Below are 25,699 nucleotides of genomic sequence, written 5' to 3' on the forward strand. Positions count from 1 at the left end.
TTTTTCAGACACTCTACAAGCAAGCTGGCGCCAGCGGGAAAAATAACCCAGAATACCATGGATCTATGTTTTGTGTTGTTTGTCTGTGGTGTTTGTCTTGTTGCTAGCATTGTTGTGTTTTAATGAACAGAAAACCTCATGATGTGGGTGGGGGATGGCTTCCAAAGGCTGGCCTTGGGGGGGAAGATGTGTATGGGAAAGCAAATTCTCAACTAGGAGGCCAGCACCTGTGTAATAGCTACCGTGGTACCTGGAAATGGAATGGCAACTAAGGTGGCCCCCACAAGCCCTATGGAAATAATGAAAAGGGGAGGAGCTCACTGGGAATTAATGGAGGGGTGTGTAAAATAGTGTAAATCAATAGAAGATGTTTGGATGTGCCCCTCTCCTATGACTATAGAGGAGCAGGATCAATGGCCTATGCAAGGGGTGGACAATTGGATGTACTGTGTATAAGGTGTTTTGCTGGGAATGTACATATTACTGGGGGCACAATTACACCAGCCCATAACCAAACTACACCCTTCTACATGCTGCTATATGGACTTTGGTGCACAAATGGATCTGTGAATCTTATTGCTGTGAATAAGCCAGGGTTTACTGCCTGATTCCATACCAAGTGGTCAAGCTGGTTTGGACAATATCCCATTTCTCTGTGAACATTCAATGGACTTGTGATATGGACAAAAGCATACAAAACTTGCAGGAGCAGCTTGTTGCAACTGCCAGCAACTGGACACAAGATCGTGACCCCATCGAAGGAAGAGAGGCAGTATTTTGGGGGTGTCTCGGATGTTGGACCATACTGCAGTGGTCAGGACTCGGTGTTGCTGTGGATTTTGTATTGTTAACTGTACTTGTGTTACGTTGCATAGGGAGATAACCTATTAGGAATGTAATAAGCCCTCCAAACCCTGCAGTGTACTAGACAACCCGGACCCAACCTTCTCAGGCCCACTCTAATGGGAAGTCTGGAACACTAATTGGAATAGGTGTGGTATGCCCGTATGAGAGAAGGTGCAGGGCACAATACTACACAAGGGGCAGTGGGACAAATGGAATATCGACACCTTCCACCTTGATGCCTGGCCCTATCAGGAAATGTGTCGCCATATGTCCTATGCTTTTCCAGGGATACCTGGGCAGGAGGATCCCAAAAGAAAAAAAAAAAAAAAGGGGTGGAGTGTTAGGATATAGATATTCAGGCCTGTCTGTAAAGGCCTATACTCTAAGAATTTAGGTGTATTCTTATCACTTGGCTAGTGATAGAGGTATAAAAGAAAGAAAGAATCAAAACCACTGTCTGCCAGTGTAAGGGCCTTCTCTTACTGTGACAGTTTGTGGCCCTGTGCTTAGGCTCAGGCTTTTGGCTAAGCAGCAGAGGCAGCCATAAGCTGGGAAGCGAACGGTCACATCCTCACATTCCAAACTAGTCACATTGAAATAAGGTGCTATTGGGCTGTTAGGCACTATCAGGACAGGATTGTATTCCTATCACCTCCAGAGAAAGGGAAGTGCCTAGAAAATGTAAAAGGAAACTTAGTTTGATAGCATCCTGTCTGGCAAGAACTCACTTATCAATAGCTGGGATGTGAAATCCTCACTTCTGTATTGTTTTGTCATTATAGTTCCCACTTTGCTGTTGTTTGTCTGTATAATCTCTGTCTGCTTCTGTGATTGTTCCTGTCTGCTGTATAATTAATTTTGCTGGGTGTAAACTAATTAAGGTGGTGGGATATAATTGGTTACATAATCATGTTACAACATGTTAGGATTGGTTAGTTAAATTTCAGGAAAATGATTGGTTAAGGTATAGCTAAGCAGAACTCAAGTTTTACTATATAATCTGTAGTCAATGAGGAAGTGACTGGGTGTGGGTGGGGGTGGGCATGTGGGTGTGTGAGATGGGAACAGGGAACGGGGGTAAGAAAATTGGAATCATGTTTTGCTAAAGGGGGAGATGGGAACAGGGAATGGGGGTAAGAAAATTGGAATCATGTTTTGCTAAAGGGGGAAATGGGAACAGGGAATGGGAGTAAGGAAGTTGGAATCATGTTTGGCTAAGGGCAGGAATGGGAACAGGGACACAGGTGTAAGGCTTTGTGGTGTCAGAGCTGGGAAGGAGGATACTAAGGAAGGAAACTGGAATCATGCTTGCTGGAAGTTCACCCCAATAAACATCGAATTGTTTGCACCTTTGGACTTCGGGTATTGTTGCTCTCTGTTCATGCGAGAAGGACCAGGGAAGTAAGTGGGTGAAGGAATAAGCCCCCTAACAGCAAGTATGCATATGCTATACAACAATGTAACTTGCACTGACCAAGGTTTGTAATGTAGACATGACCCTACAGAAAAAGCCCAGTGTAGGCTGTGTCTACGCTAGCAGACAATGCCGGCATAACTATGCTGGTATAGCCTCCGTAGTGTAGACATACTCTAAGGCCTTGTCTACACTACACAGTTTTGTCAACAAAACAGTGGAAGTGTAGATATTGAAATGCTCCTCCTGCCGATGTAACTCCCCTGCTATGCCAACATAATAAACCCACCTCAACGAGAGACGTAGAGCTTATATCGGTATAGTCAGGGTGATGCCTAAGGCCTGGTCTACACTCAAAAATTAAAATTGACCTAGCTATGTTGCTCAGGGCTTGGAAAAATGTCACCCCCTGACCACCCTAGGTAGATGTGTAGATGTGGCTAGGTCGGTGAAACAATACTTGCCTCTTGAAGAGATGGACTAACTACGTTGATGGAAAACCCCTTCTGTTGACGGGGGAAGTGTCCTCACTGCCGAAGCACAGCTGTGGCGCTGTAGTGTGGACACAGCCTGCTACAGACCCTATGCCAGCATAGCCCCCGAGTGTAGACACAGCATATGGGGACAGAAGGAGGAGTTCTGTCAGTGTAAGGACACCCCCTCCCCAAATGACATTGGCCGGGCCGACAGAAGCACTGCTGTGGTTACCCTGGGGGTTTTGTGGACAGAACTAGGTTGCTAAAGTGTATGGTTTTCATAGCCCTGACCAACATAGCTATGCTAGTATAAGATTTAAGAGTAGACTAAACCAAAGCTTTGCACACCAGATCGTGGCTTTAACATCTTTCATTTGTGGGGCAGAGAGGAGGCTCTGGCTTTGTCTACGCTAGAAAATTATGTCGGTTAGGGGTGTGAAAAATCCACCCCCCTGAGCGGCATTGATAAGCCGACCTAAGTCCCTTTGTAGACAGCACTAGGTTGACAGAAGAATTCTTCCCTGCCTCTCGGGGAGGTGGATTACCTATGCAGGGGCGGCCCTAGACTAGCTGCCAGCAACTGGTGCCCTACGCAAATCATGCAATCGGCTCCACCAAATACCAAGGGCAGATCTAGGCTGAGGTTTTGGGTAAACTGGGAAACATTTTGCCCCTTTTTTCCTTTTAATGTTTTTTAAGCTTTTTTTTTAAACAGAGGCTTAATTATTCGGTTTGTCCGTCCATGGGGCATTTGAATATTGTTACGTACTGTGCTCCCGACTGCAAGCATTATAGCATTAAGGATGGCTGACATACCACATGGTTGGTGATTTAAACCACGTTGCAGCCATCCCAACATGTCTTTTCACTGCTTAAAGGGTCACCGATTAGTAACACACACTCACTTACCTATTAAACCAGTTAGTTACAGCGTTTACACGGAAACAAAATGACTTTTTTCGACGTTATAACGTGACACCGGTTGTTTGGAAAGTAATCCCCTTCCTCATGGTTACCCGCTTAGAGTGTGATGTCATCACTTTCTTAGCCTATTAAGCATTAACACTGTTACTTTCTTTTATGGACCTTATTTATTACATGTGAACCAGTTATGACAAAGGAAAGTTCATAATTATACAGCCTGATAATAACGCTAAGGTTTAATAATGCTTAAAGATACTCACATTTTAGATTTATAATGCTGAAAGACGTTATTCTTTATTCTTTGGCACCAAGAAACACAATTTTCTACAGTATTCACTCGATTCTTGATCATCTACCTGTGATGTGTGTTAAAATGACCGTTTGACACGTATCAACTCGCGAGATCTCCGCTCTACATGAATTTCCAGCTGAGTTATTGCTTATCAAAATTGCGGAGTGGGTCATCTTGATCCCACGTCACAAATTGAAAAAAAAAATTCGCTAAAATATTATTTATTTTTGCATTAAATACAAGATTTGACATATTAATAAATTCTCAGAAATGTAGAGAAATGAATTATCATCCCTATTCCCTCCGTACGTGCACTGGGATTGAAATGACATCATTATTTTATTTGTATTTTTTTTCCTTTTTCTTTTTTTTAAATTTGATTTTTTCCCTTGAATTTGGCGCCCCATTTAACTTGGCACCTTAGGCGACCGCCTAGTTTGCCTATGTGGACAGGCCGCCTCTGTACCTACGCTGACAGGAGAACCCCTCACGGCCCTGATCTTGACTGGAAACTTCAGATGCTAATGATATGTGTGGTTTTGCCACATACTTTGAGTGATCTTGGGTAAATTAACTAATCTGTCTGTGCCGCCTATAAAATGGGGGTGATAGTAGTAATTATCTACCCTGCAGGAGAGTTGTGAAGATCAGAGATCCATGGATACAAGACTCTACCGAAGGAGAAAGCATTCAGAATTTTTTTAACTTGTCTGTCTAGCAGTGACCATCAGAGGTCAGCATGCCCTCAAGGATCAATTTGCTGTTCATCCATAAGCCCCTTCGTTTTCAGTTGAAACCGATTTTTACTGAAAATTTCCCAGGTTTTACAAAAAGTATTATTCATTTTTTTTCTGATTTTCACCCTACTTTTGTATCATTCAAATACATATATATAAAAACTTGTTTTATTAGGAAAATACAATACATTGCATGAGATACACGCATGACGATAGTATATTGGTCAGTATGTATACGCAAAGCTGCCTGTTGAAGTAAGGCTATGTATTAGTCTGGAAGAGGGGTTCTTAAAGTGGGGGTTGGGACCCCTCAGGGGGTCACAAGGTTATTACATTGGGGGTCATGAGCTGTCAGCCTCCACCCCAAACCTTGCTTTGCCTCCAGCATTTATAATGGTGTTAAATATATAAAAAAGTATTTTTAATTTATATGGGGGGTTGCACTCAGAGGCTTGCTACGTGAAAGGGGTCACCAGTACAAAAGTTTGAGAACCACTGGTCTTGAAGATAGACACAATAAACGAACAGGCACTCAAGCAAGCTCTGAAGTGCATGAACATCTGAATGTACTGATGAATCTCATGCCCACCATGTATACATTTCAAGCTGTTAGTAGATAATGGTTTAAAGATTTGACACACTAAAATGGGAAGAAAATGAAAATCTGTACCAGAATACATTTCAGAACACAAGGAAGTATTCAAAAGTTTTAACAAAACAAAAACAGGAGAAAAGGATGAAGTTGAGCGTATGCACTGCAAATTGTGTGGCCCAATTATTAAATGTACAATAAAAACTGTGTTATCCGGCACTGTACCCACTGGAAAGCTCTATAAACCAGCATTTCTAATTTTAATAGAAAGTCTGGTTTATACTCTGGTTGGTGCAGGGCCAGCAGGCTCCCTATCTGGCTCCGCATGGTTCCCGGGAAGCGGCCGCCTGTCTCTGCTGCTCCTAGGCAGAGGCGTGGCTAGGCGGCTCTCCGCTCTGCCTCTGCCCACAGGAGCCGCCCCTGCAACTCCCACTGGCTGGGAACCGCGGCCAATGGGAGCTGTGGAGCCAGTGCTCAAGATGGGGCAGGGGCAGCGGGCAGACCCGCTTGCTGCACGTCTGCCTCAGAGCAGCAGGGACAGGTCGCTGCATGCAGGGAGCCACCCAAGCTGATTGCCCCCAGATCTGGCACCCCAAAACCCCTCCCGCGCCCCTAACCCCCTACCGCACCCAAACTCCCTCCCAGAGCCCGCATCCCTCACTCCCTCCTGCACCCCACCCCCTGCCCCGCACCCCCTCCCGCACCCAAACTCCCTCCCTGTTACTTAACTGGAATTTTTCACTTACCGGCTGTGACGGGTTGGATAACAGAAACCCCCTTGGGAACTGCCAATTGATGTGCTGAGACTACCTCTAAGCCCATTTTCCCTGGCAGCTTGGGACTTCAGAACCCTGCCTGGTTGTGCCAGATACACCAGCCTGCTGCAAACCCAGACCCAGGTCTGAACCTCGTCGCCCAAACGCTGCAGGCTTAACTGAAAACAGCTTAAGAAGTGTTCCTGTCTCCAACACTCAGATACCCAACTCCCAGTGGGGTCCAAACCCTAAATAAATCTGTTTTACCCTGTATAAAGCTTACAGGGTAAACTCATAAATTGTTCGCCCTCTATAACACAGAAGGATATGCACGGCTGTTTGCCCCTCCCCCAGGTATTAATACATACTGTGTATTAATTAATAAGTAAAAAGTGATTTTATTAAGTACAAAAAGTAGGATTTAAGTGGTTCCAAGTCCTAATAGACGGAACAAAGTGAATTACTGTAGCCAGACAGCCAGCCCCCCCCCCCCCCTCAGACCAGCATTGCTGGAAACACAGGAGGAAGCAGGAACAGGGCACTTAACATATATTCCAGCACAGCCTTTGAAGCACAGGTGTGCTGCTACAATGTGCCTCTGGGAACAGATACGACGATTAAGCTCACAGCAGGCAGAGGCCCTGTGACAGACCTGGCTCTTAGCCCCTACTAAGTAGCGTGATGCACACACACCAACATCCTAGGTGGGAAAATATTTACCCTGATAAAAGAAATGTCCAGTAGTCGAAACTTATTGTTTCTCTCCCTTGCAAGTGTAAACTACTCTTGCAAAAGCTGGCGTCACCCCGACAGACCAGCCTCAATTTGGCATAAGAAAGGAGAAAGAGAATAAAGGAGTACAGAGGTATAAGTAGGGGACCTACAGCACCATGATTTTTGAGTGCTTTTCACTATCTATCTGCTGGTCAGATAAGTGACAGCCTCCCAAGGCTTCTGCAGCTAAGAGGGTCCCTACGCCTTGTCCCTTATTCGTCTTTCCGCGGAATTGAGTGACCGATCCTGGCTTGGCACCGCTGGAATCGAGAGATGCAAGGAGGGTAAGAAGCACCCACACCTGATCTCCTAGCTTTAGTGTACACATATTTTGAAATAGAGCTCTATACTTTGTTTTCTTTCTTTGGGATTGTGGCTTCAGTTTTGTAACTTGTTTGTGTGTGTAACATCTCTACATTTAAATAAGTAGGCACTAGCAATTTTGTAACCACATGATTAGAATCTAGCTTAATAAATTTTGGTAACCATTTATGCATAAGCCTGACTTGTTTTCTCTGGTTTACTGTAAAGCAGCCATCACAATTAAAGAACCTCAGCCGTTTTGGCTCTAAAGCCTGGCCATTAGGTGAGAGTACTAAGAGCCTAGCGTTGAGTTGTGCCGCCTCCACGGGGCAAACTCTTGGGGCACCTGTCAGTCAATCCTGGCTGCCCGCTGCGAAGGAGCTCTGAGCTCTAGCAGTTAAAGTCACGGGTGTGGAGAGGCTCTTAGTGCTGCCATTGGGGCACCTGTCAGTCAGTATTGACTGCCCGCTGCGAAGGAGCTCTGAGCTCTAGCAGTTAAAGTCACGGGTGGTTAGGACCTTGGGGCATCCGTCAGCCTAGCCCGGGCTGCCCGCCGCGAAGGGACAGTGCGTCCTAGCGGTTAAAGTCACGGATGGTATAAACGGGCATAGCTGGCACCTCACCAAACATCCTTGGCCGTCGGCTAACAATTACCAAGCAAAATAAAATAAAACACGCAAGTCTAAGCCTAAAAAGTAAGAAAACTGAATACAGATAAAATCTCACCCTCAGAGATGTTTCAATAAGCTTCTATCACAGACTGGACGCCTTCCTAGTCTGGGCACAATTCTTTCCACTGGTACAGCCTTTGTTCCAGCTCAGGTGGTAGCTAGGGGATTTCTCATGACTGCAGCCCCCTTTGTTCTGTTCCACCCCCTTATATATCTTTTGCACAAGGTGGAAATCCTTTGTCCCTCTCTGGGTTCCCACCCCTCCTTGTAAATGGAAAAGCACTAGGTTAAAGATGGATTCCAGTTCAGGTGACATGATCACATGTCATTTTAAGACTTCATTACCCACTTGCCAGCACACAGGTATACAGGAAGACTTACAAGTAAACAGAGCCATCTACAGTCAATTGTCCTGGTTAATGGGAACCATCAAGATTCCAAACCACCACTAATGGCCCACACTTTGCATAATTACAATAGGACCTCAGAGTTATATTTCATATTTCTAGTTTCAGATACAAGAGTGATACATACTTATAAATAGGATGACCACACTCAGTGGATTATAAGCTTTGTAATGATACCTTACAAGTCACCTTTTGCATGAAGCATATTCCAGTTACATTATATACACACTCTTTAGCATATTTTTATAAAATCATATAGGGTATGCCTACACTACGGAATAAGGTCGAATTTATAGAAGTCGGTTTTTTAGAAATCGGTTTTATATATTCGAGTGTGTGTGTCCCCACAGAAAATGCTCTAAGTACATTAAGTGCATTAACTCGGCGGAGTGCTTCCACAGTACCGAGGCTAGAGTCGACTTCCGGAGCATTGCACTGGGGATAGCTATCCCACAGTTCCCGCAGTCTCCACTGTCCATTGGAATTCTGGGTTGAGATCCCAATGCCTGATGGGGTAAAACATTGTCGCGGGTGGTTCTGGGTACATACTGTCAGGCCCCCGTTCCCTCCCTCCCTCCGTGAAAGCAAGGGCAGACAATCGTTTCGCGCCTTTTTTCCTGAGTTACCTGTGCAGATGCCATACCACGGCAAGCATGGAGCCCACTCAGGTAACCGTCACCGTATGTCTCCTGGGTGCTGGCAGACGCGGTACAGCATTGCTACACAGTAGCAGCAACCCATTGCCTTGTGGCAGCAGACGGTGCAGTACGACTGGTAGCCGTCCTCGTCATGTCCGAGGTGCTCCTGGCCACGTCGGCTGGGAGCACCTGGGCAGACATGGGCGCAGGGACTAAATTTGGAGTGACTTGACCAGGTCATTCTCTTTAGTCCTGCAGTCAGTCCTATTGAACCGTCTTATGGTGAGCAGGCAGGTGATACGGATTGCTAGCAGTCGTACTGTACCATCTTCTGTCGGGCAGGCAAGAGATGAGGATTGCAAGCAGTCGTATTGTACCATCTTCTGCCAGGCAGGCAAGAGATGAGGATGGCTAGCAGTCGTACTGTACCATCTTCTGCCGAGCACCCATGAGATGTGGATGGCGTGCAGTCCTTCTGCACCATCTGCTGCCAGCCAAAGATGTAAAAGATAGATGGAGTGGATCAAAACAAGAAATAGACCAGATTTGTTTTGTACTCATTTGCCTCCTCCCCTGTCTAGGGGACTCATTCCTCTAGGTCACACTGTAGTCACTCACAGAGAAGGTGCAGCGAGGTAAATCTAGCCATGTATCAATCAGAGGCCAGGCTAACCTCCTTGTTCCAATAAGAACAATAACTTAGGTGCACCATTTCTTATTGGAACCCTCCGTGAAGTCCTGCCTGAAATACTCCTTGATGTAAAAACACCCCCTTTATTGATTTTAGCTCCCTGAAGCCAACCCTGTAAGCTGTGTCGTCAGTCGCCCCTCCCTCCGTCAGAGCAACGGCAGACAATCATTCCGCTCCTTTTTTCTGTGCGGACGCCATACCAAGGCAAGCATGGAGGCCGCTCAGCTCACTTTGGCAATTAGGAGCACATTAAACACCACACGCATTATCCAGCAGTATATGCAGCACCAGAACCTGGCAAAGCGATACCGGGCGAGGAGGCGACGTCAGCGCGGTCACGTGAGTGATCAGGACATGGACACGGATTTCTCTGAAAGCATGGGCCCTGCCAATGCATGCATCATGGTGCTAATGGGGCAGGTTCATGCTGTGGAACGCCGATTCTGGGCTCGGGAAACAAGCACAGACTGGTGGGACCGCATAGTGTTGCAGGTCTGGGACGATTCCCAGTGGCTGCAAAACTTTCACATGCATAAGGGCACTTTCATGGAACTTTGTGACTTGCTTTCCCCTGCCCTGAGGCGCATGAATACCAAGATGAGAGCAGCCCTCACAGTTGAGAAACGAGTGGCGATAGCCCTGTGGAAGCTTGCAACGCCAGACAGCTACCGGTCAGTTGGGAATCAATTTGGAGTGGGCAAATCTACTGTTGGGGCTGCTGTGATGCAAGTAGCCCACGCAATCAAAGATCTGCTGATATCTAGGGTAGTGACCCTGGGAAATGTGCAGGTCATAGTGGATGACTTTGCTGCAATGGGATTCCCTAACTGTGGTGGGGCCATAGACGGAACCCATATCCCTATCTCGGCACCAGAGCACCAAGCCGCCGAGTACATAAACCGCAAGGGGTACTTTTCGATAGTGCTGCAAGCTCTGGTGGATCACAAGGGACGTTTCACCAACATCAACGTGGGATGGCCGGGAAAGGTACATGACGCTCGCATCTTCAGGAACTCTGGTCTGTTTCAAAAGCTGCAGGAAGGGACTTTATTCCCAGACCAGAAAATAACTGTTGGGGATGTTGAAATGCCTATATGTATCCTTGGGGACCCAGCCTACCCCTTAATGCCATGGCTCATGAAGCCGTACACAGGCAGCCTGGACAGTAGTCAGGAGCTGTTCAACTACAGGCTGAGCAAGTGCAGAATGGTGGTAGAATGTGCATTTGGATGTTTAAAGGCGCGCTGGCGCAGTTTACTGACTCGCTTAGACCTCAGCGAAACCAATATTCCCACTGTTATTACTGCTTGCTGTGTGCTCCACAATATCTGTGAGAGTAAGGGGGAGACGTTTATGGCGGGGTGGGAGGTTGAGGCAAATTGCCTGGCTGCTGGTTACGCGCAGCCAGACACCAGGGCGGTTAGAAGAGCACAGGAGGGTGCGGTACGCATCAGAGAAGCTTTGAAAACCAGTTTCATGACTGGCCAGACTACGGTGTGAAAGTTCTGTTTATTTCTCCTTGATGAAACCCCCCGCCCCTTGGTTCACTCTACTTCCCTGTAAGCTAACCACCCGCTCCTCCTCCCTTCAATCACCACTTGCAGAGGCAATAAAGTCATTGTTGCTTCACATTCATGCATTCTTTATTCATTCATCACACAAATAGGGGGATGACTACCAAGGTAGCCCAGGAGGGGTGGTGGAGGAGGGAAGGAAAATGCCACACAGCACTTTAAAAGTTTACAACTTTAAAATTTATTGAATGACAGCCTTCTTTTTTTTGGGCAATCCTCTGTGGTGGAGTGGCTGGTTGGCCGGAGGCCCCCCCACTGCGTTCTTGGGCATCTGGGTGTGGAGGCTATGGAACTTGGGGAGGAGGGCGATTGGTTACACAGGGGCTGTAGTGGCAGTCTGTGCTCCAGCTGCTTTTGCTGCAGCTCAACCATACACTGGAGCATACTGGTTTGGTCCTCCAGCAGCCTCAGCATTGAATCTTGCCTCCTCTCATCACGCTGCCACCACATTTGAGCTTCAGCCCTGTCTTCAGCCCGCCACTTACTTTCTTCAGCCCGCCACTTACTCTCTTCAGCCCGCCACCTCTCCTCCCGGTCATTTTGTGCTTTCCTGCACTCTGACATTATTTGCCTCCACGCATTCGTCTGTGCTCTGTCAGTGTGGGAGGACAGCATGAGCTCAGAGAACATTTCATTGCGAGTGCGTTTTTTTTTCTTTCTAAGCTTCACTAGCCTCTGGGAAGGAGAAGATCCTGTGATCATTGAAACACATGCAGCTGGTGGAGAAAAAAAAAGGAACAGCGGTATTTAAAAAGACACATTTTATAAAACAGTGGCTACACTCTTTCAGGGTAAACCTTGCTGTTAACATTACATACATAGCACATGTGCTTTCGTTACAAGGTCGCATTTTGCCTCCCCCCACCGCGTGGCTACCCCATCAACCTTCCCCACTCCCTGTGGCTAACAGCGGGGAACATTTCTGTTTAGCCACAGGCAAATAGCCCAGCAGGAATGGGCTCCTCTGAGTGTCCCCTGAAGAAAAGCACTCTATTTCAACCAGGTGACCATGAATTATATCTCACTCTCCTGAGGATAACACAGAGAGATAAAGAACGGATGTTGTTTGAACGCCAGCAAACATACACTGCAATGCTTTGTTGTACAATGATTCCCGAGTACGTGTTACTGGCCTGGAGTGGTAAAGTGTCCTACCATGAAGGACGCAATAAGGCTGCCCTCCCCAGAAACCTTTTGCAAAGGCTTTGGGAGTACATCCAGGAGAACCGCAAATGCCAGGGCAAAGTAATCCTTTCACATGCTTGCTTTTAAACCATGTATAGTATTTTAAAAGGTACACTCACCAGAGGTCCCTTCTCCGCCTGCTGGGTCCAGGAGGCAGCCTTGGGTGGGTTCAGGGGATACTGGCTCCAGGTCCAGGGTGAGAAACAGTTCCTGGTGTTAGGATATAGATATTCAGGCCTGCCTGTAAAGGCCTGTACTTTAAGAATTTAGGTGTATTCTTATCACTTGGCTAGTGATAGAGGTATAAAAGAAAGAATCAAAATCACTGTCTGCCAATGTAAGGTCCTTCTCTTACTGTGACAGTCTGGGGCCCTGTTCTTAGGCTAAGGCCTTTGGCTAAGCAGCAGAGGCAGCCATAAGCTGGGAAGCGAACGGTCACATCCTCACATTCCAAACTAGTCACATTGAAATAAGGTGCTATTGGGCTGTTAGGCACTATCAGGACAGGATTGTATGCCTATCAGCTCCAGAGAAAGGGAAGTGCCTAGAAAATGTAAAAGGAAACTTAGTTTGATAGCATCCTGTCTGGCAAGAACTCACTTATCAATACTGGGATGTGAAATCCTCACTTCTGTATTGTCTTGACATTATAGTTCCCACTTTGCTATTGTTTGTCTGTATAATCTCTGTCTGCTTCTGTGATTGTTCCTGTCTGCTGTATAATTAATTTTGCTGGGTGTAAACTAATTAAGGTGGTGGGATATAATTGGTTACATAATCATGTTACAATATGTTAGGATTGGTTAGTTAAATTTTAGTAGAATGATTGGTTAAGGTATAGCTAAGAATATTACTATATAAATTAGGGGCAAACAGGAAGTAAGTTGGGATTCGGAAATAAGGAAAAGGAACTTGTATTTAAGCTTGCTGGAAGTTCACCCCAATAAACATCGAATTGTTTGCACCTTCGGACTTCGGGTATTGTTGCTCTCTGTTCATGTGAGAAGGACCAGGGAAGTGGGAGAGTGAAGGAATAAGCTCTCTAACACCTGGCTGTCGGGAAAAATGGTTTCTCCGCTTGCTTGCTGTGAGCTATCTACAACCTCATCATCATCATCATCTTCTTCGCCCCCAAAACCTGCTTACGTATTGCCTCCATCTCCATTGAAGGAGTCAAACAACACGGCTGGGGTAGTGGTGGCTGAACCCCCTAAAATGGCATGCAGCTCATCATAGAAGCGGCATGTTTGGGGCTCTGGCCCGGAGCGGCCATTCGCCTCTCTGGTTTTCTGGTAGGCTTGCCTCAGCTCCTTCAGTTTCACGCGGCACTGCTTTGGGTCCCTGTTATGGCCTCTGTCCTTCATGCCCTAGGAGATTTTGACAAAGATTTTGGCATTTCGAAAACTGGAACGGAGTTCTGATAGCACGGATTCCTCTCCCCAAACAGCGATCAGATCCCGTACCTCCCGTTCGGTCCATGCTGGAGCTCTTTTGCGATTCTGGGACTCCATCATGGTCACCTCTGCTGATGAGCTCTGCATGGTCACCTGCATCTTGCCATGCTGGCCAAACAGGAAATGAGATTCAAAAGTTCGCGGTTCTTTTCCTGTCTACCTGGCCAGTGCATCTGAGTTGAGAGTGCTGTCCAGAGCGGTCACAATGGAGCACTCTGGGATAGCTCCCAGAGACCAATACCGTCAAATTGTGTCCACAGTACCCCAAATTCGAGCCGGCAAGGCCGATTTAAGCGCTAATCCACTTGTCAGGGGTGGAGTAAGGAAATCGATTTTAAGAGCCCTTTAAGTCGAAATAAAGGGCTTCATCGTGTGGACGGGTGCAGGTTTACATCGATTTAATGCTGCTAAATTCGACCTAAAGTCCTAGTGTAGACCAGGGCATAGAGTGCAACATCACACCGGCACCCCCCATTCCCCCAACATGCCGGATAAAAAAGTTTTTACTGTAAATATTTATAGGCTAATAGTTCTAAGTCTACAACAGTAAACTGTTTATTCAAATGAAAAGTTTTATTTGGGGATTAGAGATATATTCTCTAATAAACTCAGAGGTGGCAATGTGTTTTCGTTCTGCAGCAAACCACATTGATGAACGGAATTCAAAGCATTAATCTACTGAATACTTTCCCCCCTGTCTTTCAGACCACCAAAATAGACCCTGATATTTACCCAGAAAAATGATTAGAAGTTTTTTGCACTGAGTTTCACCTTTGGTTTTGTGGTTGTGGTAATAAACACTGATGAATTCCCATGAAAAAATAAATAAAATAAAAACTGAAAATGAAGGGTTCTATACATCCACCAGTGATAACAATGTCCACAGTACCTGGGAGGTGAGCCCCACTGTCCCCCTCACCACAAGTAATATTGTAGCAATCAACACATCTTGTAGGGGGACACAGAGTACCAGAGAAGAAAAACAGTGTCTGAATTTTTGCAACCCCTGACTCCCTCCACCTTTCTCTGAATCAGGCTGACTGGAGCTGGCTAATGGAAACCAATGGGATAACACAAGGCATATGTAACATTGGTAGTACCTGCGGCAGGCGAGATGTGCAATATTGTGTCATTGGGTGGGAAGCCAGATCAGCACAGCTACATCACTCTGGGGCGTGGGTTCTTCTGCAAAGTTGCGGAAAACCCCTTTTTGAATTAGTTTGGGAGGGAGGGGAGGCCAGGAAAGGGCTTTTCCATTGTAAATGAAAATTATGGACCTATTTTTATGGTGCTGCTTAATCAGAACCAGCTGAATTATAATGCCACAGCCTTTGGTAGCGAAGCTAAAAGGCGGTGGACAGAGGGAACACAGGGAAAGAAAGACAGGAATATGGAAAACGGAAGGTGGGGATAGAGAGAGAAAGAGGGGAAGAGACATGCCAAATTGTACTGTTTTAACAAAAGGTGTAATGAAAAATATGTTTTGTTAACCCAGTGCATGAGGGTGGGTGGACACCCTTAAACCCATATAAATATTCCTCAGATCCTGCAGTCAATTAGACCTGGGGGTAACATCTGCAAAAGCACTTAAATGATTTAGGAGCCTAAGGCTGGGTCTACACTAAACAGTTTTGCCGGCATAGCTATGAGTGTGAAAAAAATTCACATCCCAATTGACGTAGCCATGCTGGCAACCCATCCCATGTAGACGACTCTTTTGCTGGTATAGCTTCATGTCGCTGGGGGCTTAACGATAGCAAAAGAACTCCTTTTGCTGGTATACACTGCAGATCCACTAGGGGACTTAGGCCATGTCTACACTACGAAATTAGGTTGAATTTACAGAAGTCGGTTTTGTAGAAAGTGTTTTTATACAGTCGATTATGTGTGTCCCCACACAAATGCTCTAAGTGCATTTAGTCGGCGGAGTGCGTCCACACTACTGAGGCAACTGTCTATTTCCAGAGCGTTGCACTGTGGGTAGCTATCCCACAGTTCCCACAGTCTCCACCGCCCATTTGAATTCTGGGTAGAAATCCCAATGCCTGATGGGGCAAAAACATTGTCTAGGTACATATTGTTAGGCCCCCACTTCCCTCCCTCTCTCCGTGAAAGCAACGGCAGACAATCATTTCATGCCTTTTTTCCAGGGTTACCCGTGCAGACGCCATACCACGGCAAGCATGGAGCCCACTCAGCTCACCGTCACCGTATGTCTCCTGGGTGCTGGCAGACGCGGTACTGCATTGCTACACGGCAGCAGCTCATTGCCTTTTGGCCGCAGCCAGTGCAGTATGACTGGTAGTCATCGTCGCCGTACTCCAGGGTGCTCTTTTAGCCGACCTCGGTGAAGTCGGTCGGGGTGCCTGGGCAAACATGGGAGTGACTCAGCCAGGTCATTTCCCTTTTAAGTTTTGTCTCATGGCAGTTCAGTCCGGCCAGCAGTCCTACTGCACCGTCTTCTAATGAGCAGCCAGGAGAAGATGATAGCCAGCAGTCGTACTGCACCATCTGCTGCCAGCAAGATGTATAAAGATAGATGAAGTGGATCAAAACAAGAAATAGACCAGATTTGTTTTGTATTCATTTTCTCCTCCCTCTCTCCCTCCGTGAAATCAACGTCCTGCTAAACCCAGGGTTTTGAGTTCTATCCTTGAGGGGGCCATTCTGTTTCTCCTTGATGCAAAGCCACCCCCTTTGTTGATTTTAATTCCCTGTAAGCCAACCCTGTAAGCCATGTTGTCAGTTGCCCCTCCCTCCATCAGAGCAATGGCAGACAATCGTTTCGCGCCTTATTTCAGCACAGACACCATAACACTGGGAACATGGAGCCTGCTCAGATCACCGCGGCAATTATGAGCAGTATAAACACCGCACGCGTGATCCAGCAGGATATGCAGAACCATAACATGCAAGAAAAGCGAAACCAGGCAAGGAGGAGGCGACTGCAGCGTGGTAACGAGAGTGATGAGGACATGGACATAGACTTCTCACAAAGTACAGGCCCCTGCAATGTGCACATCATGGTGTCAATTGGGCAGGTTCATGGTGTGGAACGCCAATTCTGGGCCCAGGAAACAAGCACAGAGTGGTGGAATCACACAGTGTTGCAGCTCTGGGACAATTCCCAATGGCTGTGAAACTTTCGCATGTGTAAGGACACTTTCACGGAACTTTGTGACTTGCTTTTCCCTGCCCTGAAGTGCAAGAATACCAAGATGAGAGCAGCCCTCACAGTTGAGAAGTGAGTGGCGATAGCCCTGTGGAAGCTTGCAACGCCAGACAGCTACCCGTCAGTCGGGAATCAATTTGGAGTAGGCAAATCTTCTGTGGGGGCTGCTGTGATGACTGAGCTGCTGATATCAAGGGTTGTGACTCTGGGAAATGTGCAGGTCATAGTGGATGGCTTTGCTGCAATGGGATTCCCTAACTGTGGTGGGGCGATAGACAGAACCCATATCCCTATCTTGGCACCGGAGCACGAAGGCAGCGAGTACATAAACCACAAGGGGTACTTTTCAATGGTGCTGCAAGCACTGGTGGATCACAAGGGACATTTCACCAACATCAACGTGGGATGGCCGGGAAAGGTACATGACGCTTGCATCTTAGAAACTCTGGTCTGTTTCAACAGCTGCAGCAAGCGACTTACTTTCCAGACCAGAAAATAACCGTTGGGGATGTTGAAATGCCTATAGTTATCCTTGGAGACCCAGCCTATCCCTTAATGCCATGGCTCATGAAGCCATACACAGGCAGCCTGGACAGTAGTCTGGAGCTGTTCAACTATAGGCTGAGCAAGTGCAGAATGGTGGTAGAATGTGCATTTGGGCATTTAAAAGCGCGCTGGTGCAGTTTACTGACTCGGTTAGACCTCAGCGAAACCAATATTCCCACTGTTATTACTGCTTGCTGTTCGCCCCACAATATCTGTGAGAGTAAGGGGGAGATGTTTATGGCGGGGTGGGAGGTTGAGGCAAATCGCCTGGCCGCTGATTACGCACAGCCAGACACCAGGGCAGTTAGAAGAGTACAGGAGGGTGCGGTGCGCATCAGAGAAGCTTTGAAAAGCAGTTTTAGGAATGGCCAGGCTACGGTGTGAAAGTTCTGTTTGTTTCTCCTTGATGGAACCCCACCCGCGGGTTCACTCTACTTTCCTGTAAGCTAAGCACCCTCCCTTCCCCGCTTCGATCACCGCTTGCAGAGGCAATAAAGTCATTGTTGCTTCACATTCATACATTCTTTATTTATTCATCACACAAATAGGGGGATAACTGCCAAGGTAGCCCAGGCGGGGTGGTGGAGGAGGGAAGCACCGGGAGGGGTGGTGGAGGAGGGAAGGACAAGGCCACACAGCACTTTAAAACTTTAAAACTTATTGAATGCCAGCCTTCTGTTGCTTGGGCAATTCTCTGGGGTGGAGTGGCTGGGTGGCTGGAGGCCCCCCCCACCACGTTCTTGGGTGTCTTGGTGAGGAGGCTATGGAACTTGGGGAGGAGGGCAGTTGGTTACACAGGGGCTGTAGCAGTGGTCTGTGCTCCTTTTGCCTTTTCTGCAGCTCAACCATATAATGGAGCATACGAGTTTGATCCTCCAGCAGCTTGAGCATTGACTCCTGCCTTCCTTCAGCAAGCTGACGCCACCTACCATCTTCAGCCCTCCACCTCTCCTCGCGGTCAAACTGTGTTTTCCTGCACTCTGAGATTGTCTGCCTCCACGTATTTTGCTGTGCTCTGTCAGTGTGGGAGGACAGCATGAGGTCAGAGAACATTTCATCACGAGTGCGTTTTTTTTGCCTTCTAATCTTCACTAGCCTCTGGGAAGGAGAAACATATACAGCTGGTGGAGGGAAAAAAAAAAGGGAGAGTGGTAGTTAAAACAACACATTTTATAGAACAATGGGTACACTCTTTCACAATAAATCTTGCTGTTAACATTACATAGCACATGTGCTTTCATTACAAGGTTGCATTTTGCCTCTTACTGAGGGTCTACTGGTTTGGTGTGAGAGATCACTCATGCAGGGCCGGGCAGCAGAATTCGGCTTGCAGGCAGCCATGGTAAGCCACAGTCTTTTGGCTTTTTTAACCTTCATAACATGTGGGAATGGCTTCAAACAGCAGCGCCCTTGTTTCCCATACAAAGTAGCTGTTGCGTTGGCCACTAAAAATGGGTTGGCAATTTAAAAGGAGGGGCTGCGGTTTCCAGGTTCACGTGCAGCAGAAACCCAACTAGCCCCCGCCCGCTCTCAATTCTCTGGAATGATGGCTTCACCCCTCCCCCTACCGCGTGGCTAACAGCAGGGAAGATTTCTGTTCAGCCACAGGCAAACAGCACAGCAGGAACGGGCACCTCTGAATGTCCACTTACTAAAACTACCCTATTTCAACGAGGTGACCATGAATGATATCACTCTCCTGAGGGTAACACGGAGAGATAAAGAACGGATGTTGTTTGAATACCAGCAAACATCGGGACCATACGCTACAATGCTTTGCTCTGCAATGATTCCCGACTACGTACTACTGGCCTGGCGTGATAAAGTGTCCTACCATGGAGGACGGAATAAGGCTACCCTCCCCAGAAACCTTTTGCAAAGGCTTTGGGAGTACATCCAGGAGAGCTTTATGGAGATGTCCCTGGAGGATTTCTGCTCCATCCCCGGACACGTTAACAGACATTTCCAGTAGCTGTACTGGCCGCAAATGCCAGGGCAAATTAATCATTAAACATGCTTGCTTTTAAATCATGTATAATATTTACAAAGGTACACCCACCAGAGGTCCCTTCTCCGCCTTCAGGGTCCGGGATCCCACCTTAAGTGGGTTCGGGGGGTACTGGGTCCAGGTCCAGGGTGATAAACAGATCCTGGCTGGTGGGGAAACTGGTTTCTCCGCTTCCTTGCTGTGAGCTATCTACAACCTCCTCCTCCTCCTCATTTTCCTCACCCCCGAAACCTGCTTCCGTGTTGCCTCCCACTCCTTGGACGGAGTCAAAGCACAGGGTTGGGGTAGTGGTGGCTGCACCCCCTAGAATGGCATGCAGCTCATCATAGAAGCGGCATGTCTAGGGCTCTGAACTGGAGCGTCCATTTGCCTCTCTGTTTTTTTTGGTAGGCTTGCCTGAGCTCCTTAATTTTCATGTGGCACTGCTGCACTAGCCTCTGTCCTTCATGCCATTGGAGATTTTTTCAAATATTTTGGCATTTCATCTTTTTGAATGGAGTTCCGCCAGCATGGATTCATCTCCCCATACAGCAATCAGATCCCGTAGCTCACGTTCGGTCTATGCTGGAGCTCTTCGGCGATTCTGGGACTGCATGGTCTCCTGTGATGGTGACCTGTGCAGGTGAGCTCACCATGCTGGCCAAACAGAAAATGAGATTCAAAAGTTCGCGGGCCTTTTCCTGTCTACCTGGCCAGTGCATCTGAGTTGAGAGCGCTGTCCAGAGCGGTCACAACTGAGCACTCTGGGATAGCTCCCGGAGGCCAATACCGTCAAATTGTGTCCACAGTACCCCAAATTTGACCCGGCAAGGCCGATTTCAGTGCTAATCCCCTCGTCGGGAGTGGAGTAAAGAAATCGATTTTAAGAGCCCTTTAAGTCGAAAAAAAGGGCTTCATCATGTAGACGGGTGCAGGGTTAAATCGAGATAACGCTGCTAAATTTGACCGAAACTCGTAGTGTAGACCAGGCCTTAGACTGCATAGCTCTGCTGGTACAACTCTACCGTCCAGCAGAGCTTTTGTAGTGTAGCCTCCAGATTGCCTAGTATATGCACCGCTCACCTAAGTGGAGAAGCTATACCGGTATAAGCACTTGTATACTGGTATAACTGCATCTATTCTAGGGGACATTTGCCACTTTAACTATGCTGACCTAGATAAAGTCGCAAAGCTTTTAAGTGTAGACAAGGCTGGTGGCACTTAGGAGCCTATATCTCATTGAAAGCTACTTTTGAAAATGGGACTTAGGACTTCTCCAGCCAGGGAGGTATTCCAGAATAGCTATTCCTCTTTAAATTTACACTCTACCTCAGTCCAGAATAACTTGAATGTGCAGACAAGCCCTAAGTCACTTAGGAGGTTTTAAAAATGTTAGCCTTGGCTACATACCATGTTGTACCAGTTTAACTAAACCTTATTATTAATTATGTTTATTGTGGTAGTGGCTAAGAACAACCAAGAATGGGGCCCAATTGTGGTAGGTGCTGTGCAACCAGAGAGAAGTAGACAATCCCCACCCCCAAAGAGCTTACAATCTAACTCAGTGGTTCTCAAACTTTTGTACTGGTGACCCCTTTCACATAGCCTGCCTCTGAGTGCAATCCTCCTTATAAATTAAAAATACTTTTTTATATATTTAACACCATTATAAATGCTGGAGGCAAAGCAAGGTTTGCAGTGAAGGCTGACAGCTCAAAACCCCCCATGTAATAATCTCGTGACCCCCTGAGGGGTCCTGACCCCCAGTTGGAGAACCCCTGATCTAACTAGACCAGACACAGAATAGGGGAAGGGGTAGAACACATCAGCAGTGTGTTTGCACAGCACCTAGCACCATGTGAAGTGATAATTCCCCTGTATGATGTTATTAGAACATGTTCCAAACCCACAGCTCTGCCCAGGTAGAAGTTGGCAAACAGGTTTGTCCTAAACAAAGGTGTGTTTGCCTTAATTTGCATTTAAGCTGTAAAGAGTTATCAAGCAGAAAGGGGCAAGAGAGGAAACAAAAGGAAACCTGCATGTCAAACACAGGTGACAAAACCCAGCAGGGAATATCCTTCGACACAGACTCTTTGTCTCCTCTTTCTTAGTTGGAAATGTTTTTCAAGAGGGGGACTGAAACTATTAAAAGGAGAGACAAACACCCCAAGGGACCCCTGTCTCTCCCGTCCATCTCACTCTTTGTGCCTAACAAAACAAAAGAAGCAGCCGTTAGACTTCAGGGGAGGGGTCCCGACTTGAAGAGTTTGATCAGTAATGCTGTTGGAAGCATGTCGTGAGAAACTTTGCTTTAGATCTATTATAGTTTGTTAAGCTAAGCACTAGAAAGCATTTGATTATTGTTTTTCTTGGAACCATTTCTGACTCTTATGCCTTATTGCTTGCACTCAAAATCTCTCTCTTTGTAGCTAATAAACTTGTTTTTAATGTTTTATCTAATCCAGTGTGTTTAAGTGAAAGTGTCTGGGGAGCTCCATTTAAAGTGTATATTATTCCCTTAAAGCAAGGGTGGGCAAACTACAGCCCGTGGGCCGCATCCAGCCCGCCAGCCGTTTTAATCTGGCCGTCGAGCTCCTACTGGGGAGCAGAGTCTAGGGCTTGCCCCTCTCTGGTGCTTCAGCCAGAGTGTAGGGTTGGGGGCTGCTCCGCACGGCTCCCGGAAGCAGCGGCATGTCCTCCCTCCGGCTCCTACACAGAGGCGGGGCCAGGTGACTCTGCTGCATGCTGCCCCGTCCATGGGTGCCACCCCTGCAGCTCGCATTGGTCGTGGTCCCTCTGAGGTAGAGCAGTGCTGTCATCCCCATTGTACAGATGGGGAACTGAGGCTCAGAGCGGCTAAGTGACTGGGCCAAGGTCACACAGGAAGCCTTTGGGGCAGCGAATTGAAATTGTGTCTTCCAAGTCCCGGGCTCGGATCCTAACCATCATTTTGACTGTCTTGTTTTGTTCTGAGAATGTTGAAATGTTTCATTTTTATAGGGTAAAAACATTTTGTTTTCATTTCATTTTGACTTTCATATTATAATATTAATTTGAATATAATATGGATAGGGTATGTCAATTGAAGTTTATATAGAACAACATAATAATAATAAACTAAACACAAACACTATAGCAGAAGTTACCCTACAGAGGATAACATGATCAAACATAGTAATTATTACACACAAAACAAAATACAAATGACATTAAAGGCAATATTCAGTGTTGTTGTAGCTGTGTTCAGTCCAGACCTGAAGAAGAGCTCTGTGTTAGCTCAAAAACTTGTCTCTCTCAGCCACAGAAATTGGTCCAACAAAAGATATTACGTTCCCCACCTTGTCTCTGTAACAGGCAACAAAAACTGGGGCCTCATCTATATTACAAGGTTTTGCCAGCCTATGTTGGCTGGGAGTGTGAAAAAAATCACAAACCCTACTTGACAGCTATGCTGGCAGAACCCCCAGTATAGATGCAACGATATCGACAGAAGAGCGCTTCCATTGGAATAGTGACTGCGGTTTGGTGACGTGGTGCAGCTATGGCCCAAGAAGAATTCGTTCTGTTGGCGAATGCTGCGTCTAGACTAAAAACCAGCCAAGGAGCTGTAGTGTAGACATGGCCAGAAAGGAGAGAAACAGAGGGAAAGAAACAACAAAGAAAGCAGAAGGGAGGGGGCAGGGCACACTCAGGAAGGAGTTACAACCCAACCTGCCAATTTATTCCCCCACGCCTATAAAGTCTGCCCATAAATCCATGACCTGATTGCAATGGTCTATATAGCATCTGTGCATATGAGGTACTGTATTTCATTTGTTACATTACATGATGATGGTTCAGCAGGATCAAAAAGTTTCGAGGTCCCCGAATGGAATGTGTTCGGACTTTCTGTTCCGCGGAGAACATTTCCCAAATGTCTGGATTCCCCTGTGGGAGGGAAATGCTGTTTCTCCGGCTGGCTCAGACCCGCCCGCGGGGCCCCGAATGGAGACAGGGCCAGAGCCTGAGGGGGAGGAGCGTCTCCCCAGCACCCAGCCTCAGGCCGCCCTGTCACACTAAGACCAGGCGGCAGGGCGGGGCGCTGGGCCACCAGGGGCAGGGAGAGGGGCTGGGCTTGGGTCCAGGGAACCATGGGGTGGGGAGTGAGCTGGGCCCCGCAGGGGCTGGGGAGGAGGGCTGGCTTGGGCGGGGCAGGAGGGAGAGATGACCTGGCCAGAGGGGCTCCTGGCCACGGGGCGGTGGGGAGGTTAAGCCTGGGTGCAGGGACGGGGGAAGGGGGGGACCTTGGGCCACAGGGAGGTGCAGGAGGGGGGTGAGCTGGGCCGGGCGCTAGGCCAGTGGGAGGAAGCTGCGTGCAGGACACGGGTGGGGGGTGAGCTGGGCTGGGGCAGCGCGGGGGGGGGCAGCTTTCTCCCAGCGGCCTCTCTGATTTGGGGGGGCCCAGTCCCTGGGTGCAGCCCCGCCCCCATCAGCGCCGAGCGGGGGTCGCGTTCTTTGGAACAGTCCGGGTCAGTGGAACCGAGGAAGGCCTCCGTCACCATGACAACCTGAGCGGCCTGGCGGGGGGAGGGGAGGGCCTTGGGGCGGTAACTAAGTTCACGGGGGCGAGGTGAAGGGCCCCCACTGGTAACCAATCAGGGCGGAGCTGTAGGTGTGATAGCCAGTCAGGACACAGGGCTGACGCCATCGACGACACCGTACAGGAATCCAATCAACACCTGGAGGCGGGGTGCACGGGGCGGTGAGCGTTGGCCGGGATCCAATGGGGGCACAGAGGGCGGGGCCTCACCTGGCGGAAGGGCGGGGCCTCACCTGCGGGCGGTGAGCCGGGCCGGGTGGGGCTCAGTCAGGCAGCGGCTGGCGTCGCCTCTTGGAGTTCCGTGGGTCGCGGGGCGATGGCTGGGCCCGGGGCGTGGGGCCGGCTCCACTTCGTGCTCCTCAGCGTCAGCTCCTGTGAGTGCCGCGCCGGGGGCAGGAGTGAGGGGGCTGGGAGGGGAAGGGGGCGTGGGGCCGGGAGGCGGGCGGGAAGGAGGGTAGAGGAGGGGGCAGGGGCAATGGGGCGGGCGGGCAGAGGAGGGGGCCTGGGGCCTTGGGCATGGGGGGCGGGCGGGGGGGAGGGTAGAGGAGGGGGCAGGGGCAATGGGGCGGGCGGGCAGAGGAGGGGGCCTTGGGCGAGGGGGCAGGGGCAATGGGGCGGGCGGGCAGAGGAGGGGGCCTTGGGCGAGGGGGGCGGGCGGGGGGAAGGGTAGAGGAGGGGGCCTGGAGGCGGGGTGGGTGGGTAGAGGAGGGGGCAGGGGCAATGGGGCGGGCGGGCAGAGGAGGGGGCAGGAAGGCAGTTCAGGAGCTTCACTTTTTATCACGTTGGGTGGTGATGTTACATGGGGCTGTGTCTGTCTCTCTCTCTTTGAAATGTTGAGACCCCTGCACCTTGGGGCTGCCTTTGCTCCCGGGTCTTGCTCCTTGCTTCACAGGTTGCTCGTTTTGTTGCTGAGCCTCCTTTTCTCAGCTGAGTCCCCACCCTGCATTGGCCCGTATTGCCTTTGGGGTTTGAGGATTGTGCTAAACATTTGGTGCTTTGAGTTTGAACCTCTGTAGAGCCCTCGCCAGGCCCCTTCTGGGCAGATAAAAGGCCTGGGAGGGTGGAGGTGGATTTTAGCGATGCTTCATTCTGAATTTTTGCTTGGTCTGAAATGGGGGAAGTTGTTTCTTTCCTTGTGAGTTAAACACTGTTTGTAAAATGCTGTTGATTCCTTATCAGCGGCATGTAGAGGGGCCTGTGCAGACATACTGATTGCAGGAGGCTCTGTTTTCACAATGCTCACAGTTGGAGACCTGTTAAGTCACAAATCCTAGATGCTGCTAAACAAATGCCCTTTCCTGTATTGACAAGAACACCTCAAATTCTGGAAACTGGAATCACTCTAGAAATCCAGTTCGGTCTTCACCATTGAGGCTATTCACTTCTTGCACTTAAACAATGAAAATTAGTTGTATTTTTTTGGGTAGTCTTTCTGCCATTGTTCCAGTGTTTTCATGCACTTGGCATGTTTGGATTGCAAATACTGCTGGGAAAGCTTTGTTTGTTTAAAGCTGTTGTTCCCTTTATGCTGCTTTTATGATGTATAAGAGCAGCCTGAATGTCGTAAAGTTTCATTTTCTTTCTGTAACTTTACATTTAGGAATATCAAGTCTTGTCTTCCCTGTCCTTGCTGGAGGATGAGAGAGCTGGAGTCTTTTCAACCGAAAGGGTGTCTGAATCTT

At 48.2% G+C, this 25,699-nt stretch overlaps 1 protein-coding gene and 2 long non-coding RNA genes across 3 annotated transcripts in view; 1 reads left to right on the forward strand and 2 right to left on the reverse strand.

The window, feature by feature from the left end:
• Positions 1 to 14,157, reverse strand: part of LOC142069942 (uncharacterized) — a 250,602-nt gene extending 236,445 nt beyond the window's left edge. Inside the window, exons 1-2 of the long non-coding RNA XR_012665902.1 lie at positions 12,399 to 14,157; positions 11,597 to 11,810 (exon numbers count right to left, since the gene is read on the reverse strand). This is a non-coding gene — a long non-coding RNA (uncharacterized LOC142069942). The remainder of the gene's footprint in view (positions 1 to 11,596; positions 11,811 to 12,398) is intronic.
• Positions 14,158 to 17,951: 3,794 nt separating this feature from the next.
• Positions 17,952 to 24,346, reverse strand: LOC125625573 (uncharacterized). The gene is made up of 2 exons (XR_007353589.2): positions 24,228 to 24,346; positions 17,952 to 18,572 (listed from the first exon to the last, which is right to left on the reverse strand). It is a non-coding gene; the product is annotated as an uncharacterized LOC125625573 (long non-coding RNA).
• F11R (F11 receptor) overlaps positions 24,259 to 25,699 on the forward strand; it is a 49,241-nt gene continuing 47,800 nt past the window's right edge. The window contains exon 1 of the mRNA XM_075122907.1: positions 24,259 to 24,391. Within this exon, the coding sequence (XP_074979008.1) occupies positions 24,334 to 24,391 (58 nt within the window). The 5' untranslated portion in view covers positions 24,259 to 24,333. The remainder of the gene's footprint in view (positions 24,392 to 25,699) is intronic.

Source organism: Caretta caretta, chromosome 24, assembly GCF_965140235.1.
Source record: "Caretta caretta isolate rCarCar2 chromosome 24, rCarCar1.hap1, whole genome shotgun sequence".
Classification (NCBI taxonomy): Eukaryota; Metazoa; Chordata; order Testudines; family Cheloniidae; genus Caretta; species Caretta caretta.